The sequence below is a fragment of the Zophobas morio genome, unplaced genomic scaffold, assembly GCF_036711695.1.
Source record: "Zophobas morio isolate AGI-343-1 ecotype UQ-CSIRO unplaced genomic scaffold, CSIRO_AGI_Zmor_V1 ptg000024l, whole genome shotgun sequence".
NCBI classification, from domain to species: domain Eukaryota; kingdom Metazoa; phylum Arthropoda; class Insecta; order Coleoptera; family Tenebrionidae; genus Zophobas; species Zophobas morio.
Window position 1 is genome coordinate 17,157,807 of NW_026972129.1, and position 19,706 is coordinate 17,177,512.

General features: G+C 32.6%; 1 protein-coding gene across 1 annotated transcript; it reads right to left on the reverse strand.

Annotated features, from left to right (window-relative positions):
- Window positions 1–461: 461 nt before the first annotated feature.
- Window positions 462–15,078, reverse strand: LOC135135137 (uncharacterized). Its single transcript, XM_064064136.1, has 3 exons — window positions 14,734–15,078; window positions 4,420–4,613; window positions 462–4,354 (listed from the first exon to the last, which is right to left on the reverse strand). Exons 2-3 carry the CDS (start codon window positions 4,600–4,602, stop codon window positions 785–787), a joined length of 3,753 nt encoding a protein of 1,250 aa, XP_063920206.1. The 5' UTR covers window positions 4,603–4,613; window positions 14,734–15,078; the 3' UTR covers window positions 462–784.
- Between the last annotated feature and the right edge of the window lie 4,628 nt (window positions 15,079–19,706).

Here is a 19,706-nt window from a genome sequence, read left to right on the forward strand (position 1 = left end):
ACATTGTTACCATTATTGTTATACAGTTTATTTATAGAATCGATAGTTTTGATTAGTGCTGGTTGTTTGTAAGCAGGGCTATGGTAGATTACTTAACACTTAAATATACTTTACAATTACAACCTCAACCCATCCAAGAGAAGTCATTTTTTGAAGTTGCATATCACAACTTGTTTTCTGATAAATTATTTAATAATTTTTTATACGTTTTGTAGTACCTAAGTCAATAGTAAATATTTTACCAAGACTAAAGTAAGGTATAAAATTCGATGGTGGAGACGTGTGGTGGCACAATATAATTGTGGAAAGTGAGGAGAGATAAATAAGCACGACCTCGAATAGTTTAATGGTCAGAACACCCGATTGGCAAGTGGAGAGAATTCTGAATACATTTCAGAATTGATCTTCACACAGTTATGAGAAAATATATTATGATTTATTTAAATAAATTACAATAAATAAATAAATAAACAAATAAATAAGTGTTTTTGTTAGATTCCCTTTTGCAAACAGGAGTCCTCGCAAATGTGCTTTTTGTATAAAATAACAGTGCTATCTTAATAGGAAGTCTTCCAGTCTCTTAATTCTACTTAGTTTACATTACAACTCGTCAAATTCGTCTACATTGCATATCTATATAAGATGATATTTATATTTAAAACAATTATGGAATATTCGCACAGAGTCCAAAATTTCGAATATCTCCACAACTTCCCCGCCAATCACCTAAGTCACTTGTTATTTTTGCCACACGAACACAGTCTTAATATAGTTTGTCACGTAATCACTCCTCTCTTTCACTGGCTTTCGCATCCTTCGTGCTATCCGACTCTTCGGGGAAATTATAAATGGGTTTAAATCCACCAATCAACTCCGGTTTGAAATTTTCTATATCGAATTCACTGGTGGTTGCTAGCGGTAAAGTTGTCACTTCCTCCCCTATCTCGGTGGTGGATTTATTTTTATCTCTCACCACCGACCACCCTTGAGACATCGAATCTAAGTTCATGCTCGCTTGAAAAGGGGCTTGAAATTCTTGTTGATAAATAGTCGACGAACTTTCAACATCGCTTCTATGGTTTGGAATTTCGTCATATTTGAATTTATTTTTTAACCCCAGATCGATCTGAGGGTGGGTGTGCATTACTGCACTCACTGTAAACTCGTTATCGGGGTTACCACGAATGGGATCTGCTTTATCGACAGTTCCTGGGCGAATTTCGGGAATTACGGGACTTCCGTAGTTCGGCATTGAGTATTTGTCGTATTTGTGGGGTTCGGTGGGTGTGTACGCAACAGCAATTGGTTTCTCAGTGTAAGTCTTCAAAGTGACTGAAATCTGATTCGAACTTGATGCCTTCAGCCCATTCACTATTCTAGATTCAATGTTTTCACCTATGGTGTTCCACTGATTACTCGAAACAAAGTTATCCGTCTCTTCCAAATTATTCCCGTTGTTGGAAGGAGTTTCCGGAATAGCTGGACTCAGTAGAGAAGGATCGGGTCTTTCCAGAGGGTATGGAAAGTCCGATTTTATTGGAAAAGTCGGTCGAGGATGCGGTTTTAGAATTGGAGCGTCATTACGGTCCTTGGGATTCAAAATCGGGTTCTGCTCGTAGTCAAACTTCTGGTTAATTTTTGATGGTGGTAGGGGTAACTCTGCTCTTGTACCAATCACAACGCTTTCCTTGTTAGCTGAATCAACCACGTCCATCTTAATAGGGGGTGTGTTCACGGGGTAGACTACATACAAGGGTTTGTCAGTTGGACCATTCATTTTTTCACTCTCTAAAGGAACTTCTTTCTTTTCTGATTTTTTGGCTTGGATCATTTGCAAGGTTTCCACGTCACCTTCGAGGTCAGCTATTCTTCTATTAGCTATGACTTTGGGTGGCATTTGAAAAAAACCGAACTGGTCTGGAAGAGGTTTCTTATCATTGATTATTCTGTCTTCAGCTATTGGTCTGATGTGATTTGGTGGTGGTGGTGGAGGTGGAGGTGGTGGGATTTTCCTCAAATTGTGAAGATTTTTAGGTGGCGGAGGCGGCTGCAGCTTCTCGAAGAAACCTACAGGTCTGTTGGAAGGTCTTTCCAGAAGTGGTTGCCGATTGAGATAAGGAGGTGGAGGCCCGTTGGGTTTCATATTAGGTCTAAACTGTGGCAAAATATTTGGAAGATTGTCTATCCTTTTGTACGCCATCTCTGGTGGTGGTCTTGGTGGTCTAACATATTCAGGTTTTCCGGAGTAGAAATGACCTGGTCTGGGATCCCATGGTGGTCGGGGTCTGTCAAGTCTAGTTGCTGCAGGTGGTACTACTTCTTTTTCCTTAGGAGGTGTGAGGTCACTTGGCAGCTGATGGTACATAGGTTTGGAACTTAATTGTAGAACTTCACGATTTAGTGGTGGTACCATACTGCCACCAGTGGTCTCTTTATCGTCCGGGAAAACAACTTTAGCTCCTGTACCTTTAGGGAAGTCAATTTTTTCTTCGTTTATTTCAAGCTTTTCGTCGACTACTTGACCAGGAATTTGTTTTAGACTGTCAACTGGTACGCCTATAGCTAATGAAGCTTCGGAGTTCCTTTGGGGTTGAATTGTAATAGAACTACCGGCTGGTGGGAAGTTTTGAACTGGTTTGTACACTTCGGGTGGTGTTTGAATAGGTGGTGGTGCTTGAACTGAATAACTCACACTATCTTTGCTATATTGGGCCTGTTGACCATACAGAGGTCTAAACGGGTTACTATCATAGGGGCTTTCCTTTAGTGAAGTACCGAGATATTGACCACCTTCTACATTCTGATGGTTGCCTACTACAAATGAAACCATGTCTTGGTCTGGCGCTATATGAATATTGCTGGTACTTGGAGGTTGTTGGGAAGGTTTCTCGTAACCAAACGGTTTAGGTAGTACTTTTTCGTTATTCAGTTGTTGGCGTAAGTTTTGTGTAGCGACAATTATCGACTGGTGGTTATTTACACCGGTTATGTGATTTTCACCAAGTGGTAAAGACGTTACTTTTAGGGCATTGTGTGGTTCTTGTGTGGGGGTTACAATTGGTTTCTCTGTTGGGCTTTCTTTGTCGTTATAATCATAATCGTCGTAACTGTCATGACTTGAGCTTGGATGGACAATAGTAGTACGTGTGGTACTTCTAGGAGTAGTAGTAGTAGTTGTAGTCGTGGTTGTACTACTAGTAGAACGTATAGTCGTGGTAGTTGGTACGATAATAGTGGCACTAGTTTTGTTCAAAGTCAATTTATTTTCGACAGCTATGTTGTCGTCGTGATCAAGATTATCTGCATATTCATCTTCATATTCGTAAGACGCCGATTCAAGTCCCATATTGGAACCAGTCAAAACGTTGGGTCCAGCGTGGGAATTAGGATAGTGTAAATGACTAGCGGTGGTAGAGGGAGGTTTTTCCGTCTTTTGTTCTACGTCGTACTTATTTTTATTGGACGGCAAGTTTTCAAAAAGTGTCGGTTTCGGTGACGGCGGTGCCGAAGGCTGCGGCTTCTGAGTAGTAGGATAATAGTCTTCATATTCCCCGAATAATTGTTCAAAAACACTCAACACTCTCCGCGTCGTTGTACTTGGTGCTTTGGTGGTCAGATAAATATCGTTAACATTCTTCGTCGTTAAAAATATATGACTAGGTTTTTCAGTCTCTTCGTAGTAATCTTCGAAATCTTCATGAAAACTGGGGTGGTTGATTCCACTGTTCATCAAATTCTGCGACGTTGACGTGAGATAGACCTGCGTCGTGGTTTTCGGAGTCGTAGTGGTTGTCGTCGTTGTTGTGGTAGTAGTTTCTGTTGTTTTCGGTCCGTTGAAATAAGTTTTCGGCGAACTGTAATAAGTAGGACTCCCGGTGGGTTTGAGCGTGGACGTCTTCACATTATAGTCTTTATGGTTGTGGTATTTGTTAACATTTCCTTGTATTTTTGTGTTGGCGTAAGAACTGGAGATCAGCGGATAGACATATTTGTCCGAGTTGTATTTAACAGGTAGGTTTAGAAAATCGTGAAAGTTCGGAGTTAGTTGGTTAATGTCACTGGGTCTGTGACTTCCTAAACTGCCGTCTTTTCGGTCGATGTTGGCTTTATCGTAGATGTTGGAGCTCGGTTCTTCGTCGACGTAGTCGTATAATTCGTCATCGAGTTTTAATGATGCCGTTTTGCTGTCGAAGTCAACTTTCCCGGTTAGTGGATCTTTCTCGAGATAGAAAGGTTTTCCTTTGTTGAATATGTTTTCCGGTAAATTGTAGCCGGGTAGTACCAATGGAGAAGGATTTGGAATCTCTTCGGAGTTGTCCGTTGAGTTTAAGACCAGTTTGTCCTCGTCTACATTCTGTTGTAAAAACAAAATAATGTATTTTTATGGAAAATTTTGATCGATAAAACGAGAATACTTACTGTATTATTTTTGACGATTTGCTGACTGCTGTCGCTGGTGATATTGGTTAAGGAACTGTTGTTATTGTCTAAGTGACCTCCCATAAGAGCAGCACCATCGACATAGTGTGACTGATTCAGCACGATTCCTGGTACCGATATGAGAATTTTTACAATTGTAAGAAGCACATATCGCAACTCCATGGTTACTGAAACTAAAAGAAATATTTAATAGACACCAGAAAAAATCTTGGATGGAACTTTTGTTGTTTTTTTAAGAAACTATTTTATTCAATTATTTTTTAAAGGTATTCATTTTCGAAGCTTAACAAAATTTTCATTATCAAATACGATTGAAACTTACATCACGCCACAATTTAAATTGATTATGGTTGGACGAAAGTTAAGAATGTTGAATGTTAAATCACAAGTAATTACAACTGGTTCGCCGTTGAAAGAATAACTGCAATTTGAATTTATTCGAAAATTTTGTTACGTAACTAAAACCTTATTTGTAATTTCGTGTTACGTACCGTGTTCAAGAAATAGCAGTTTTTCAAACAGATTTTAGTTGATATGACATACTCTTAATGTTTTATTTTTAATATTGTTTGTATTTTTTCTGATAACGTAATATAGGTTGTGATTTAGATTTATTTTTGTAAATGCAGATTGACAAATGTTCTGGATTCTTTTGTTAGGTCGGCAACATATTTAAAATTTTATGATTGTCGAATTGACATTTATGACACCCAGTTCGTAGTGTTGTCGTCTTAACCAGTTACCACGTTTGTGAGATGTACTCATGTCAAAATTGACAACTGTGAACAACCGACATATCAGCATGGCTGCCAATAATTCACAGTTGCAAACACAAAAATTTGCTTCAATCATTAATGGTCACCCGGTATAAAAAAACAATTAGAAATTTGACATTATAGTCAGAGTTACGGTTACTTGGAACAAAGATTTTCTATATTTGTTTATTAATAGTATTTAAACAGAATATTAAAGTCAACGTCTCACATCTTGAATTGGATGGGTATCACTTGACACTGCGAAAATTTAGCGCTAGTTGTTGTTTTCAGATTTCTTAAATCTCTAACATTACTGTTATTTACGTATCTTTATTATTATAATTATTAAATATTTGCCTTCGCCTATAATCTTAACAACAATTCCACTTTGTCAGCAGTGGAATAAATAATGTATTAAAAAATGGTCGAAGGTTATTTCTACAACACCTTCCTTCGCGCCTAAAATACACCAAAACAACTCAGCTTTTTTGAAAAATTATAAAATATGATTATACGAATTTTTTTTTAAGAGAACCCTTATAAGTTAAAATAAAGATATGTACGTATGTAACGTTAAAGTAAATGTAAAGAAGCGTGCTGTGCGTACGTTCCAAATGAGTTTTCCCTTGACAGTATTTTGTGATGACGTTATCAACATTTTTGCAAAGACACGTATATTACTTTGGGTAGGTGCTGTGTAATACTAATGATAACAGTATTGTATTGCCAAATTTTAATCAATAAAATAAATGGACTAATTTATTAATTTTTATGCGTCACCTTGTATAAGAAACTTAAAAACTTTTAATGCAGTTATAAATCACAAGTATGGACTCATTATATTTTGCGCATTTTGAATAGGATTTATTCGGCAAAATTTTGAGATGACGTCATCAATTTTTTGGCAGGGGATGAACGAAAAAATTTTGCTTAACGATTTATCATGATTAGGATAACCTAAAATATTTACAAGATTTCAGAGCAATCAGTTTCGCAGTTTCAAATTTATATTACAAAATATTGTTTCCAGTTTAGAATTGTTAAAAAAATTCGGGATATCTAGAGTGAAAATTCGACACGGATTCACACACCACCAGTACAGGAGTATCTTATTTTATAAAATTTAAAGAAACTTTTATTATACATTTTGGAGATGATGTCATCCCATTGGTGGTGGGGATGATTAGCCAAATTTTAGCTAGCGCTTAACCATCTACATGATATTCCTATTATACATACAAAATGTAAGAACAATCAGTCCAGTAGTTTCGGAGATTACTTGTTTAATACAAATGGATACGGACACCAGACAGACAGACAGACAGACAAACAGACAGGCAGACAATACAGATGGAAACGGAAGATCACTTTTTTCGTAGAGGTGTAAGTGGCAATTGGGCCGATGGACTCGATTACTATACTTCCTTTGGTTACACTCGGGAAGTAATAAATTTATAATCCCTTTACTATGCATTAATTTCAGCAAATCTTTGTTTAAAATTTTTATTAGTCGAAAAATTATGTTATTTGAGAGTAAAATAAATATGAGCTTCTTTAATTATAATTATTAGAGTACAAAATACAATTATGTTATTAGACTGAACATCCCTCATTTCTGAAGCACAATTAAATAAATCCAATTGTTTAGAAAAAAACAATATAGATAATACCATTCGCATATTTGGTCTGGTGCGGAGTGTCAGTTCGCACTTTTCTACAGATAATATGAAACCGAAATTCGATTGCATTATAAAGCGCAAGGCTATACCTATGTTTCTAGTGAGTTTTCCAAACGGAAACGGTTTAGATCAACATTTCCGCAAGGATACGTACCTATAGTCTAATATTGATAATAAAAAAGTCAGGCTTATGTATTATATGACTAAAAAGGAAGGTTTAAATAGTAATAATAGTAATAATATACAAAAACAAGGCGGATCCATAAAGCATAAAAGTGAAGAAGTATATTATTTTTTAAAATTGAAATGGCACATACTAAGCAAAATTTTAATGAGACAATTTTGATTAGCGTTTTACCATCTAGCAATATTCCTAACACAGAACATACATAAAAATTGACAACAATCGCTCGGGTACCTCCGGAAATTATCTGTTTAACAAAAATCCGCACAGGCAACCGACGACAGATGACAGACGACAGACAGAGAGATAGACTGAAACGGAAGCCTTATTTTTTCATACTCTAGGGGCCATGAAACGTCAACAAAACTTTTTACACCCAGGAAATAAAAAAGCGGACAATTTAAGGTTAATACAAAGTAGAGGACCAAATTGGTTTAAGAAAGTGTCAGCTTTAGTGAATCGAAATTTAAGATTTAGTAATAATACTGTTTATAATGACTTAATCAGGATTAGTGAAATAATAGGACGCAAAGATGTGAAAAATTAAAATAAATATTTATATAAAAATGTGATAAAGTTACAGAACGTTCCTCACCAGTGAATCAGTTCTTCATTCATAAGTTTTTGATAACATTTTGTGATGACGTTATGATATAATCAAAAAAATAAATTGCTTCATTCATAATTTTTTATTGAGATATTCCGTATAAGCAACTGAGAAAAATGGCAACATATTAGCTTACATCTCGAAGCATATTTTTCTAAAATACTTATTTAATATACTCTTTTGAAATTACGTCATCAATTTTCTAGTGGAGGTGAACAAACAAAATTTGGTAGATGTTCTGCAGTCTTTAACTCAGTGTTAGTTATCTTGCAAAAATTTACAAAAAAGTTCGTTGTGTAAATTCTAAGAGAAACTGTAAAGTTTCATTATATAAAATATAATTTAGCGATGTTTTTTTATGATAATCCCTATAAAGTAAAGCAAAATATTAATGCATTGATAAACCATAGGAATGTCAACTTACCATGCTTACGATAACCTTAAGCTTAACCTTTTCAAAATTTCAGAACATTTGGTGTTGCAGTTCCAGAGTTAAATTGGAAGACGTTGTTATATAATTTTGATTTTTTTCAAACATCTGAATATCAATATTCAACACGGATTCATAAATCACCAGTGCGAGAGAATGTTATTTTATTAAAGTTAAATAACATTTACTATTGTAACTTTTGGAGATGACGTCATTCCATTGGTGGTGGGGATGATTAGCCAAATTTTGGTTAGAGCTTTCCCATTTACATGATATGCCTAATACACATATAAAATTTGACAATAATCGGTCTGGTAGTTTCGAAGATTTTCCGTCTAATAAAAATTGACACAGACGGACAGACAGACAGACAGACGGAAACGGAGTACTTATTGTTTCGTGCTCTAGAGGTAATAACACATCTAGAAAATATGAAACTAACCATTCGTCGGATGGACCCTATTATATTTTACTTCCTTAGCTAACGCCCGGGAAATAAAAATGTGAATACACTAATCTCCCACAGAAGATAAATAATACAAGTGAAGAAACTTAAAAAGAGTGCAATAAGAAATAAAAACTGCCCTCTTTCAGCATTTTCGACAAATATCAATTAGACTAAATTCATTCCATATGCAGTTTCCACTTTGTATAAATACCATATGATCGAAAAAAAGTCCATGTAGTCTATGAAATTAATTTTTAAACTAGTGATGTCGGCATTATAATCATTTGATATTTTATTTGACAGTTATTTGACTGTAACTGTCAAAATCAACAAGGAACCTGTTGTTATTGCCAACACGTTTCATGGTTCACTAGATGACTTTTTTTTCGATCAAGTAATAGTGTAGTTATATGCCATAAAGAGTAAGAATAAACAAATTTCTTGGATAGAATCTGCTTATAGCAGAATAATTCTGTGTTGGCAACAATTTTTGAATTTTAAAAAATACTTGTTCCGTCCATTTTGTGTAATTTTCTTAAAGATATTTGGTAGTTTTAAAATTTTATAAACAAATTTTGTCCCTATTTATTTTTTAAACAAACATATTTAAGCAGAATATGTGTTGCAATTCACTACAATTTATTCTGCCAGTATATGGTTAAAATCATATTAATCAATTAATATCAAGTTTTAAACAGTCTGACGCAAGACTAGACACAAGTTATCATTACCATTATTATTATCTCTACCAAATAGGGTTAATCGACATTTAATTTGTACGAGTATGTCTTTCTAATATATTTTCTACTAATATGTCCCTCATTCATTGATTTTTATTTCGGGTTACACACGTACAAGTATGGTTGTTGCTGTTTATTTGTACTTAAAACATATATGTAGAGGCATTTTGGTTACTATATTTTTGGCACGCTAATCAAGAATGTTAAAATTGTAGGTGTTAATAACGGGAGGCGCTACTAAAAGTGTGCTTCCAAACATGTTTAGGAAGTTATGTTTGGTCAAGGTTACGTGGTTACCTTGCTCGAGTCTGTTGACCTACTTGTTTCATCATAGGGAAATAAACGGAATGTGGGTTCTTAATGAATAATCACACTCGGAAAGAAAATCGTCTTGATCTGCATCGAATCAAAGCCAGACAAATTTCACACTTCTAATTAATCGTTCCGCAATTAATTGAATAATACAGGAGCTGCTAGAATCCCGGTACTGTTACCACTTTAACGGATTATTAAAAATCCTATATAATTATTGTAACACTGCGAATGCTCTGTACAGTTATGTGTGATACAAATAAAAATTACAAAGAATCACCAGTTTCGTGCTCATTTACCTACACTTACGTTCACGACATTGTCAGTACAACGTAAAGTGAACCCAAAATAACTGTAATTGTAAAAGTAACCGCACTGGAAGCAGTTGCACTGTCTCCACTTTGTTTTTATTTTTGCAACTCATGGGAAGCCACTATTAATCCAAATTGCAGTCTACAATGCGATTTGGTGAAAGCAAAGTGAAGTTTTGGGAGCGATCATTGTTTCTTAAATTATTCATTGAGAACAAATGATCAATCTCTACAGATCTGCATAGCTTTAGCTATTGTTATCAAATGGTAAATGTAGCGTAGATTAACCTACTCCACTGACACTACTCTTTTGATCCTTTAGAAAATGGCAAAAGATGCAAATGAAGGATTTATTAATAAAACACCGTTAAACTTGTATTAGAATACGATGAAAGTGTAAAGCGACAATCTAGTCTTTGGTTAAAGAGCATCAGGTTTATGGAGAAAAGTTATTGGTACGACTTTAGACACAGTAACTAGTGCGTTATAAAACTTTTTTTACGTTTGTATTTTTCGAATCAACCGAAACGGTGAATTCGTGGTCAGTTTTGATAGTAGTTTTTACGACATTTTTTTTTTCGGTAATTCGGTCTACTACGTAAATTATAACCTAAATTAGCACTAGTATCAATTAAATGATATATGATAATTACATTTCGGCCCAAAAAACAAATACCACACACTCCTCGCCACAGTTAAAAGCATATTGATAATTTATTGAGTGTCCACAAAACGGTGTTACATATCAAAATAAAAAAAAATGAGTGCAAGAATGTACTTTTTTAATTCACCAAGAGATGCTTAACGGGACTGTTGAATAGTCTATGCAAATGTGTAGAGTTGTGAATAGTACCTGTGACAACTCCTCGCGACATATATCGTCGATTTGGTCACGAGAGTACCGCTACATTACCACGGTGTCTTCGTGAATATGTAGTTTACTGGTTCTTTGGGGCACGCTAAGTTAAGAACACCGAATATGTCATTAGCGAAATGGTACAAATTTTTGTTGGTCAAAAAAACAACGGCGATGTGTCAACACCGCTAAGTGGTCTCAGCGTCACATTGACTACTGACTTAATAACGAATTAATATTAAAGTGCATAGTAATTTTGACCATTGATGTCCGCTCTTGGCATGTTTTATAGATGCAGACTGCGAAAGCGCAGGTTTTCCTTTATATGTATATTTATTCTTACAAAATTTACATTTTGTTTCATTTACACGTACATAGATATTCCATTTAAAAAAAAAACACACGACTTTTACAGTAAGTGTTGTAAATTATACATGAACGTTAGGTGTATAAATCGAGGAAAAGTTTCACCAAATTGTAAATTTATATCATAGGTATAAATAATCATAGTACTACTTATGTAACGAGAATTCTTCCGTATATTGAATTTAATATTTTATTAAAACGTGAATTTTCATTGAATAAAAATAAAACTAGTTTATGACTTTAATATTAATTGTGTTCTTTGCAAAATTGTGTGGCTTAAATATCGTGTGAAGCAAATTTTTGAGTTGGCAATTCACAGTTATCAATGAGCGCCAAAAACCAATGAGGAGATTTCTACTGAATTGGCGCCCAAAATTTCAATTTTACATCAGGTATGCCATAATAAAATTTTAAATATGTTGCCAAGTTGACAAAAAAAGTCACAACATTAATGGTAACTCGGTATTTATATTTTTTATGACATTACAAAAACAATGAAAGGAAGTATTTCATGTCCAGTTGATTAATAACCTTATTATTAAATCATACGTTTAACGAAAGATTACATCACACTGATTATTATTTAAGTTAAAAAATGACATCATCTCAAAAAAATTGAAAACATCTTTATTGCTTATATCACTTTATTTTATTATTGTTTTTATTGTGTCAACAATTTATTGTAACAGTTTTCTCAGAAATAGCACATTTTTCCTGATGTAAGGTGGGATCAGCAAAAGACGTCTTCAGGTTGGCACTGGATGAGCAACCTGTTTTTCTCGTCGTCTGGTGCTCAATATAAGCATGAGAAAAACAAGCATCGCCAACTAGAGGACGAGACATACTGTATACAGGTACATATGTAATACATAGGTGTATATATATATTTTTTTTCGCTACATCATAAGCACTAACCTTATGTTTGGCGTGAAAAAAATCTTGTGTGGTTGTACATATATGCTGTAATGAAGGTAAAACAAAAACATAACCTGTTTAACTATTGTTTTTTCTTTAGTTTTTTTTGCTACTGTTTAATAATATGTTAAATATTGTTGACATTTACGTCAGTGACACCGATTTGTTAGTTTTTACAGTAGATAATGAAAAATATATTTAAAATTACAAGTAGGTACTGTAGATTAGTACGGACATAATAGACTTTTCAAACAACGAAAACTTTTAGGTTGAATAAATTTTATTATTAATGCATAATCTGGGTTCACTTTGCAATAACCTGTCAAATTTAGGATAACTTTGTATGCCTGTGCGTTATTCGTTAGGGATTTTTTATCTTGATGTTTAGATGACGAAAAATGTTGTGGCTACGTCACAGGAAAAGAAAAAGAAAAGTCACAATCACACTACTAAAAAAATACAAATATGTGAACCAAGTATAGCATAAATCACATTTCTCAATTGACATTTTTAGCTTAATATTTGTAATTTAATGAGTCACATTTTGATTATTAAATTTATTTTATCATAACACAAATTTTCAAATTATACTGTTAAAGTTACGAGAAGACGGATTAAATAATTTTGTAAAAAGAACACAATTTCGTTCCAAAATTTTTAATGTCCACTCGGATAACATGCTTGTTTACATAAAACTCTTTGTAAATATTTTGTTGGACAAGAGTAATATCTTTTTGTGTTTTTATATTTATTGTATACATTATCAGTATCTTTTCAAGTTTTTTCTTTCTAGAACTTAAAACATACAAATTGAAATTACTTGAAAAAAAAACGTAATTTAATATGTGAAGCTGACGTATCGTTATATTCTTTTTGTTAATCACACTTAAAATTCCTGTCAATAAAGTCGTTTTATATGTGAGAATCAGGTATTTTTGGTGACAATTTATTGCTGTTGTTGTTATAAACTTGTTTAAAATTATACATAATTATGTTTATTTTTCTGTTGTTTGAAATTTATAGACGTATATATAGTGCACTCAAAAATACGAAATGAATTAAATAAAACACACGTGAAAGAGATTTAACAAAATACAAGAAGAAGAGTTGTCATAAAACCATTTGATTCTGATGACATATCAATAAACAGTGTCTGAAGAATTCAAAAAAAATCCTTCCAGCAAACTTTTGAAAACATTAAGAAGAATTAATTTCATAATTCTGATTTATTTTAATGAACTGTATTTTGATAGAAAGCGATCTATAACGTCATTTTTTCTGTTGACAGATGTCATTTTTTATTTTAATCGAGTTTAGATTTGGATTAAAAAATATCTGATTTATGAAGTTAATTCTTCAATTCTGAAGTTTAATATTTAAAAAAATTTAGTCCAGACATTTTTTTCCATTTTTTCGAGTTGTTCAGAGCCTTCTTGACAACGTACCATCGAGCATAAACGTCATTTTTCCATCACTCTGTGTTTGTTTTTATAAAAATTAAAGTAATGGGCAAAGATTTTATTTAGTTAAGGTTACAAAAATGTAAACCATTTAAAACATGCCACAAAAAAAAATATCCGTCATCCTTGGATAAACGTATAACAGTTGCTGGCAATGTACTTTACTATTTTTGATAAGAGACAACAATTTACGTTAATTTAAAAGGCTATACAATTATTGGTTTCAACATTAACTACAATGTAATACGAATTTATACTCTAAAACCTCTAGAGTGACGATAAAATAAATACAGTTCAAAGTACCTAGCATTTAAAACAACAATACAGCGCAACAAAACTCTTAGAACAAAAATTAGAAGCTTCATTGTTCACTGATTAAATTTCTTCAATTTTTAGCAGAACTTCTTGCTCATATTTTACCTTTCTGATTAAAATATTTCATTGAAAAGGACTAGCTTCCACTATTATTTTTTTAAATTGAAACAAATTAAATAACTAATGTTGTGACGTAATAGAAACTTGATTTTAATTGCACGAGTCTGATTATGGGTTGTTAATAGTGTGGAACTTGTTGATTCAAAAATAGTTATACTTAGAAATTGCATTTTAAATCTAAGTCACATAAAAGTATTTGCGCATATGAAAATAATTTTACTTTTTAAATTGTCACAGGACTTATAATCAAACCAAAAAAGTTACATTGTCATAAAATATATGTGTAATGAAATTAATGAAGCATAAATTTTCAAATGGGGATTGGAACTGTTTTCCTTTCATTATATTAATATTAAATATTAAATAATGTTAATTATTCATTATTAAGTATAAAATATTAACATTAAATTACAAACAAACACCATATTTCATGATATGTATAAGAAACTTATTTGGTATGCGTGAATGTTCTTAACCGTCAGGAGTTTAGGATATCAATTTTTGCTTGAAATATCTTATTGATTTTGGAATTGTTTCTCTTATACTAAAAGTCTTTTACCAAACTGTGAATTTTAAAACTTCTACCTCAGTTTATTTATAAGTTTTTTACAAACTGTTCAAAAAGGGATTAAGAAAAACCAGTTGCGTGCAGTTTAAATAAGCAATAATAAAATAATACCACACATTTCAGTAAATCATTTTGTTACTTAAAATTAGTAGTGCTTAGGCCTTTTAGAGAAATATTTTATAAATCCAGCAAAGAACATTGACAAAAATTCAATTTTTTCAACTTACCTAATTGCTAGCCTCGACCTCAGATCACACAAAAGAAAGCGAAAATAAAGTCATAATTTTCACAAGCCCATAAATTGCTTAGTTCACTACACCACTAAATGGATTCATTTCAAAGCAAATAAACAAATACAAAAGTAGCTGACAAGTAAATTTGCAAAGAAACTTACATATCGTAAGACCTACTAATTTCACCGCAACAAACTCTCTAACTAACGGCAATAACGAAACAGACTTGTGACAAGGAAGTGTCAAGTAACGTTCACTAATCGATCAAGAACTTCACCGAGAACGAAAACTATCCGAATGAGCAAGCTTTTTACTGCAACGAGTTCTTTACTCTGCTAGCCGGTAAATGCAGTGACGTAGAAGAAGAAATGAAGAAAGTGGTACCGGAACACACACCCTGCTCTTCGTGATTCATTTTTATCCGGGTGGGCCAATTCCGAGGAATTCTTGGAAGTGCCTCGAAAAGGAATTCTTTCGTAAGTCGTGCTGTTCTAAATGAAAGATACCGATTCTATTTGTTTGCTACAATAAAGGAAAAGCAAGTGAATTTCGTAGATAATTCGTCAAGATGTTTGCCCCAGTTCTACGCCTCTGCATTGGTTCTACGGTACTTGCAGTGGGTATCAGGTACTGTTATTTAGCCGCGGGCTCACCTGCTATATAATTATTGACTCGAGTTATTACACATTTTATTAATTATTATATTTATTAGCACTTATTTACATCGTCAAAGTCTTAATAAAATGCTCTTCCTTGAGTACCGTTTTCTAGGTCAATTTTTGGTTTCATAACTCGCGGAGTCTTTAAGATTGCTATCTAAGCGTTTACCATCACGCGTTAAATTTTACGTCCTTATCCAGTAAAACGAGCTCAGTATACAACTTTCCCAAAATAAATGTGCAAAAGTGGAGACATGTTTTATTATATTTTATTGAAAATACTTAATTAATAGAGGCTGAGGAAATGATTTACACTCAACCTTCTTTAATTTTGCAAGAGTTTAACTGATTCATTGCTCATTGGTTAAGTGGGTCACTGTGTTTAAATACAGCAATTCAAAATTTACAGGAAACTGGAATGGGGACATCATTTCCAGTAATTTACATTCTTTTTCTTTGAACTTGAGCACTAAGTTTGGTGATTTGCGGTGATTTGTTACCTAATTGCATTGTGTGCTTATTCCCAGCTGCTACAGCTGTTGAAGAGATTGTTTTGTTCATGTTGAATACCCATTTTGTGAATATTTGGACTAGATACCGGAATTATTACAGCTGTCATTTATGATTGTAACAATAGCAAAAAAAAGCCATAATAAAATACGTCATTAAATTTATATAAGTTATTAATAACTGAGAAAATTATTGAAAGCCCCTCTTTCTTTGGAGGACCGAACAGACAATTTTGGTCAGCCTTTAACAATGTATAGAAGTATACATTTTCCAGACATACCTGCATTTTTGTATTCGACGAGCAGGAAAACATCAAGAAAACACAAAGCGACAAACATTAAAAAAATGTTTTAACAATAAAGTAACATAAAAATACGGAAGTCACAAATGTTTTTTTTAAATATGCAAACAAAACACTAAATGCTTGAACATTAGGAGGGTATCTATAACTTCACGGTACATTAGTGTGACATTTAGATACATGATATCTGTGTGAAATAACTATAAATATATCTACAACATGTGAAAAAGGTTTGCAATTTCAAAATTAAATTGTAAAATGTTTTTATACAACTTTGACTTTTTTCCAAAAGTCTGGATGTCTAGGGTAAAAAATCAAAATAGATTCATAAACCATAAGTGTAGAAGTACCTATGTTTTGTTATAAAATTTAAATTACACTTACTATGCAAAATTTTGAGTTAACGTCATCACATTATTGGCATAATAGACAAATTTTGGTTTTACCTGTCGCAATACTTTCTTAGTTTACGATGTAAAACTGAAACTTATTTTTATCATTAACACCAGTTCATTTTCGGTTATTTTATTTCTTTTATAAAACATCGATAATATATTTTCACAGATATCAGAAAACATCAGAAATAAGGCCACTTTGGTGACTTTACTCATCGCAGTCTTTTTAGTTTTAAATTTCCGCACTTCTATTAATATTAGAGTGCTGTTAAATTGCTTGTTGTGTTATCAGACACATTTTCAAATAAGCAAGTGACGAATTACAGATGATTTTCAAATATAAATCTGTATGGAGCAGTTAAAAGTATCATAAATTTATTTTGGGGGCATCATTCAATAAATCAATTTGAATTTTATGTTCTCGTTAAAATAACAATTTTCGTTCATAAATCAAATTAATTAATTGATATTATCCTTTCAAAATTTCGTCTTCAATTGCACTTGTGTACTACATACATAAAACAGTTTAAAGCGATATAATAGCGAAAAATATTGCAAACCTCGACACGATGCTGTTTAACCTGATACACTAAATTATTATTTCACCTAGAGAATATTTTTTGATAAAAATAATGTCATTGTTCACAAATTGAATACAACACTTAAAAAACAATGGTGGATGACGACCTTTTTCTGAAGTCGACATTGAAATCAAATTTTATTACACACTCTGATTTTGTTACTGTGCAACCTCAAAAGAATTTAATGTTCATAAAACTATTTTTTTTTTCAAATTTTTAATTTATAGGTACCAGTTTTGAAATTAATATTTAATGCGCATTTCGTCATTGAAGTTCTTTTTTATGGTCTTCTTTATTTTATTGCTTCTCCTTCTTTTGTACGGCATTTTCCTGAGCTTTGTCCATTTGAATAAAAGTTTAATTTTTCATCTACTAGTTTTTCTTTTTAATAAAGTTCAACTCGTTTACCTTTTTTAATTTTTTATTAGAATTATAAGCAATGGACAGTAGAAATATTGTCCATAATGTCATTAACGAATATTACAAAAAGTAGTGGTCCCAGTTTCTACCTTTGGGGTATGCCAAGATGAAGAAAAAAGTTTTAAACATGAAATTGCAATACTCAACCGAACGTTCTCTTTCAATAAAATAAGACTCTAACAGCAAAAGGAAGAAGAGGTTTTGAAAATCTAAATAACTCTATACAAAAAGAATAAATAAATAATGTGATCAAAAGCGGCACTGAAGTCAATGTAAATTACATCAACTTGGTTTTTGTGATCTATGGTGTCCAAAGCGTATTGACAAAAATTGGGGTAAGTAAATTAGAGGTGGAAGAACCTTTAATGTGAATGCGTGTTGAAATGGTGTAATGAGATGTTTAATTATTATTAATTATTAATTCTGACCTCACCTTTTTTTGAGTTAATTTTGGGACCCTGTTTTTTTTTGAAAAATTTAAAACAATCTTGAGGTTCTAGGTACATAATCCTGTTTAGAAAGAATTTGAAAGTGCTATGGAGCGTCTAGTTATAATAATGCAATTAAATTTCTTAGAGGGTACGTCATTTGCCAAAATCATTCTTATCTTACCAGGTACTACTAATTAATTTAATAATTCTTTTCAATAGAATAGATTCAAATATTTTGCAGAGTATACTTATTAGCTTGTAACTGTTAATACTTGTCGGGTTAGTATTTTTTTAAAACTGGTGTTATAATTGCTTTTTTTCAGATGTTTGCAAAATTGGACGCACAATCATTCAAGATAAAGTTAGGTATTGAAACGTGTCTTTGGATCTTCCCAGTTCTTCATAAACTTCGTTTTCAGATAGGTTTTCGTGTTTATTTCTCGACAGTAATGGAAAGACTAACTCTCTATTTATGTACATCGTATGTATAATGCATGGAGCTGAAGGGTTAACATGCAACGAGACACAAATGGGTCACTGACCATTGGCAAAATGCAAGCGTTGAATTAAACTGACGTGTTCAAGAAACTTGTGCCGTTATTAATATGACATGAGTAATTCGAAATTTAAATAAGATTTATTATGGGCTCTTTTGGAGATGACATCATCCTGTTGTTGGCAGGAATGATTAGCCAAATTTTGTGTACCATTTATACGATATTCCTAGTAGTTTCGGAGATTATGTGTGTAATAAAAATCGAAACAGATAAAACATGAAAGTATCCAGTCGCTCGAAGGATCCGATTACAATACTTCCCTAGCTTACGCTCGGAAGGAAGACGGAAAGCTAATTTGTGAACAATGTTTTTATTTGCTGCATAGCTGCTAACTAAGGTTGTCAAAATAACTGAATTTATTTTGATTGCTTTAAATTTCCTCATTAGAAAAAATAATCTAAGGCCATTATTACATTCGCCGCAAGCGAGTCGTTTTACAAACTTGTCCTCGTGTGATAGGTAATAATGGACTTAACAAAACATGTTTTTGAATATAATATTTTCTACAAGAGGGTTAAGAGCTATGTTAATTAAGGCATCGTTTTCAGCTGAAAACAATGTTTTAAATTTTGTGGTTTTAATATATTTGTCTTGCGAGTTGGTGGAACAATTTTTTAAATATCTTACTTGTCGGAGCTTATTTAATTGGGTGGCGAAAGGAACGCAGCTTAAAATTGTTTTTTTTATAATTTGATTATCTGAAAAAAAGGAAAGCTAATCTGTAAATAATTTTTTCATTTGTGGGAACTGGGTGTGACAACATTCGACAGTAAGTTGCATGACTGCCAACTATGGTTACCTAAATTTACTTTGATGATTTTTTAAAATGACGTTAAACTTCCTCAACAGAGATATAAATAATATAAAAAACTCGTTTTATAAGGTCACTGTCACATTCGTTCTTTGCAAAAACCCGCCGCAAACGGGTCCGTTTACAAACTCGAATTCGTGTAATAATTATGAACCTTACAACATAAGTATATTTTTTAATTTTTTTTCCATATCGTTGTATAACAGACTCTTAGAGCATTGTTTTGTGAGGTGGTATTACTGGTTTAATAATAGGGCTTGATCAAATTTGACATAACGGGTGTCTGGAAAATCGCGGATTAA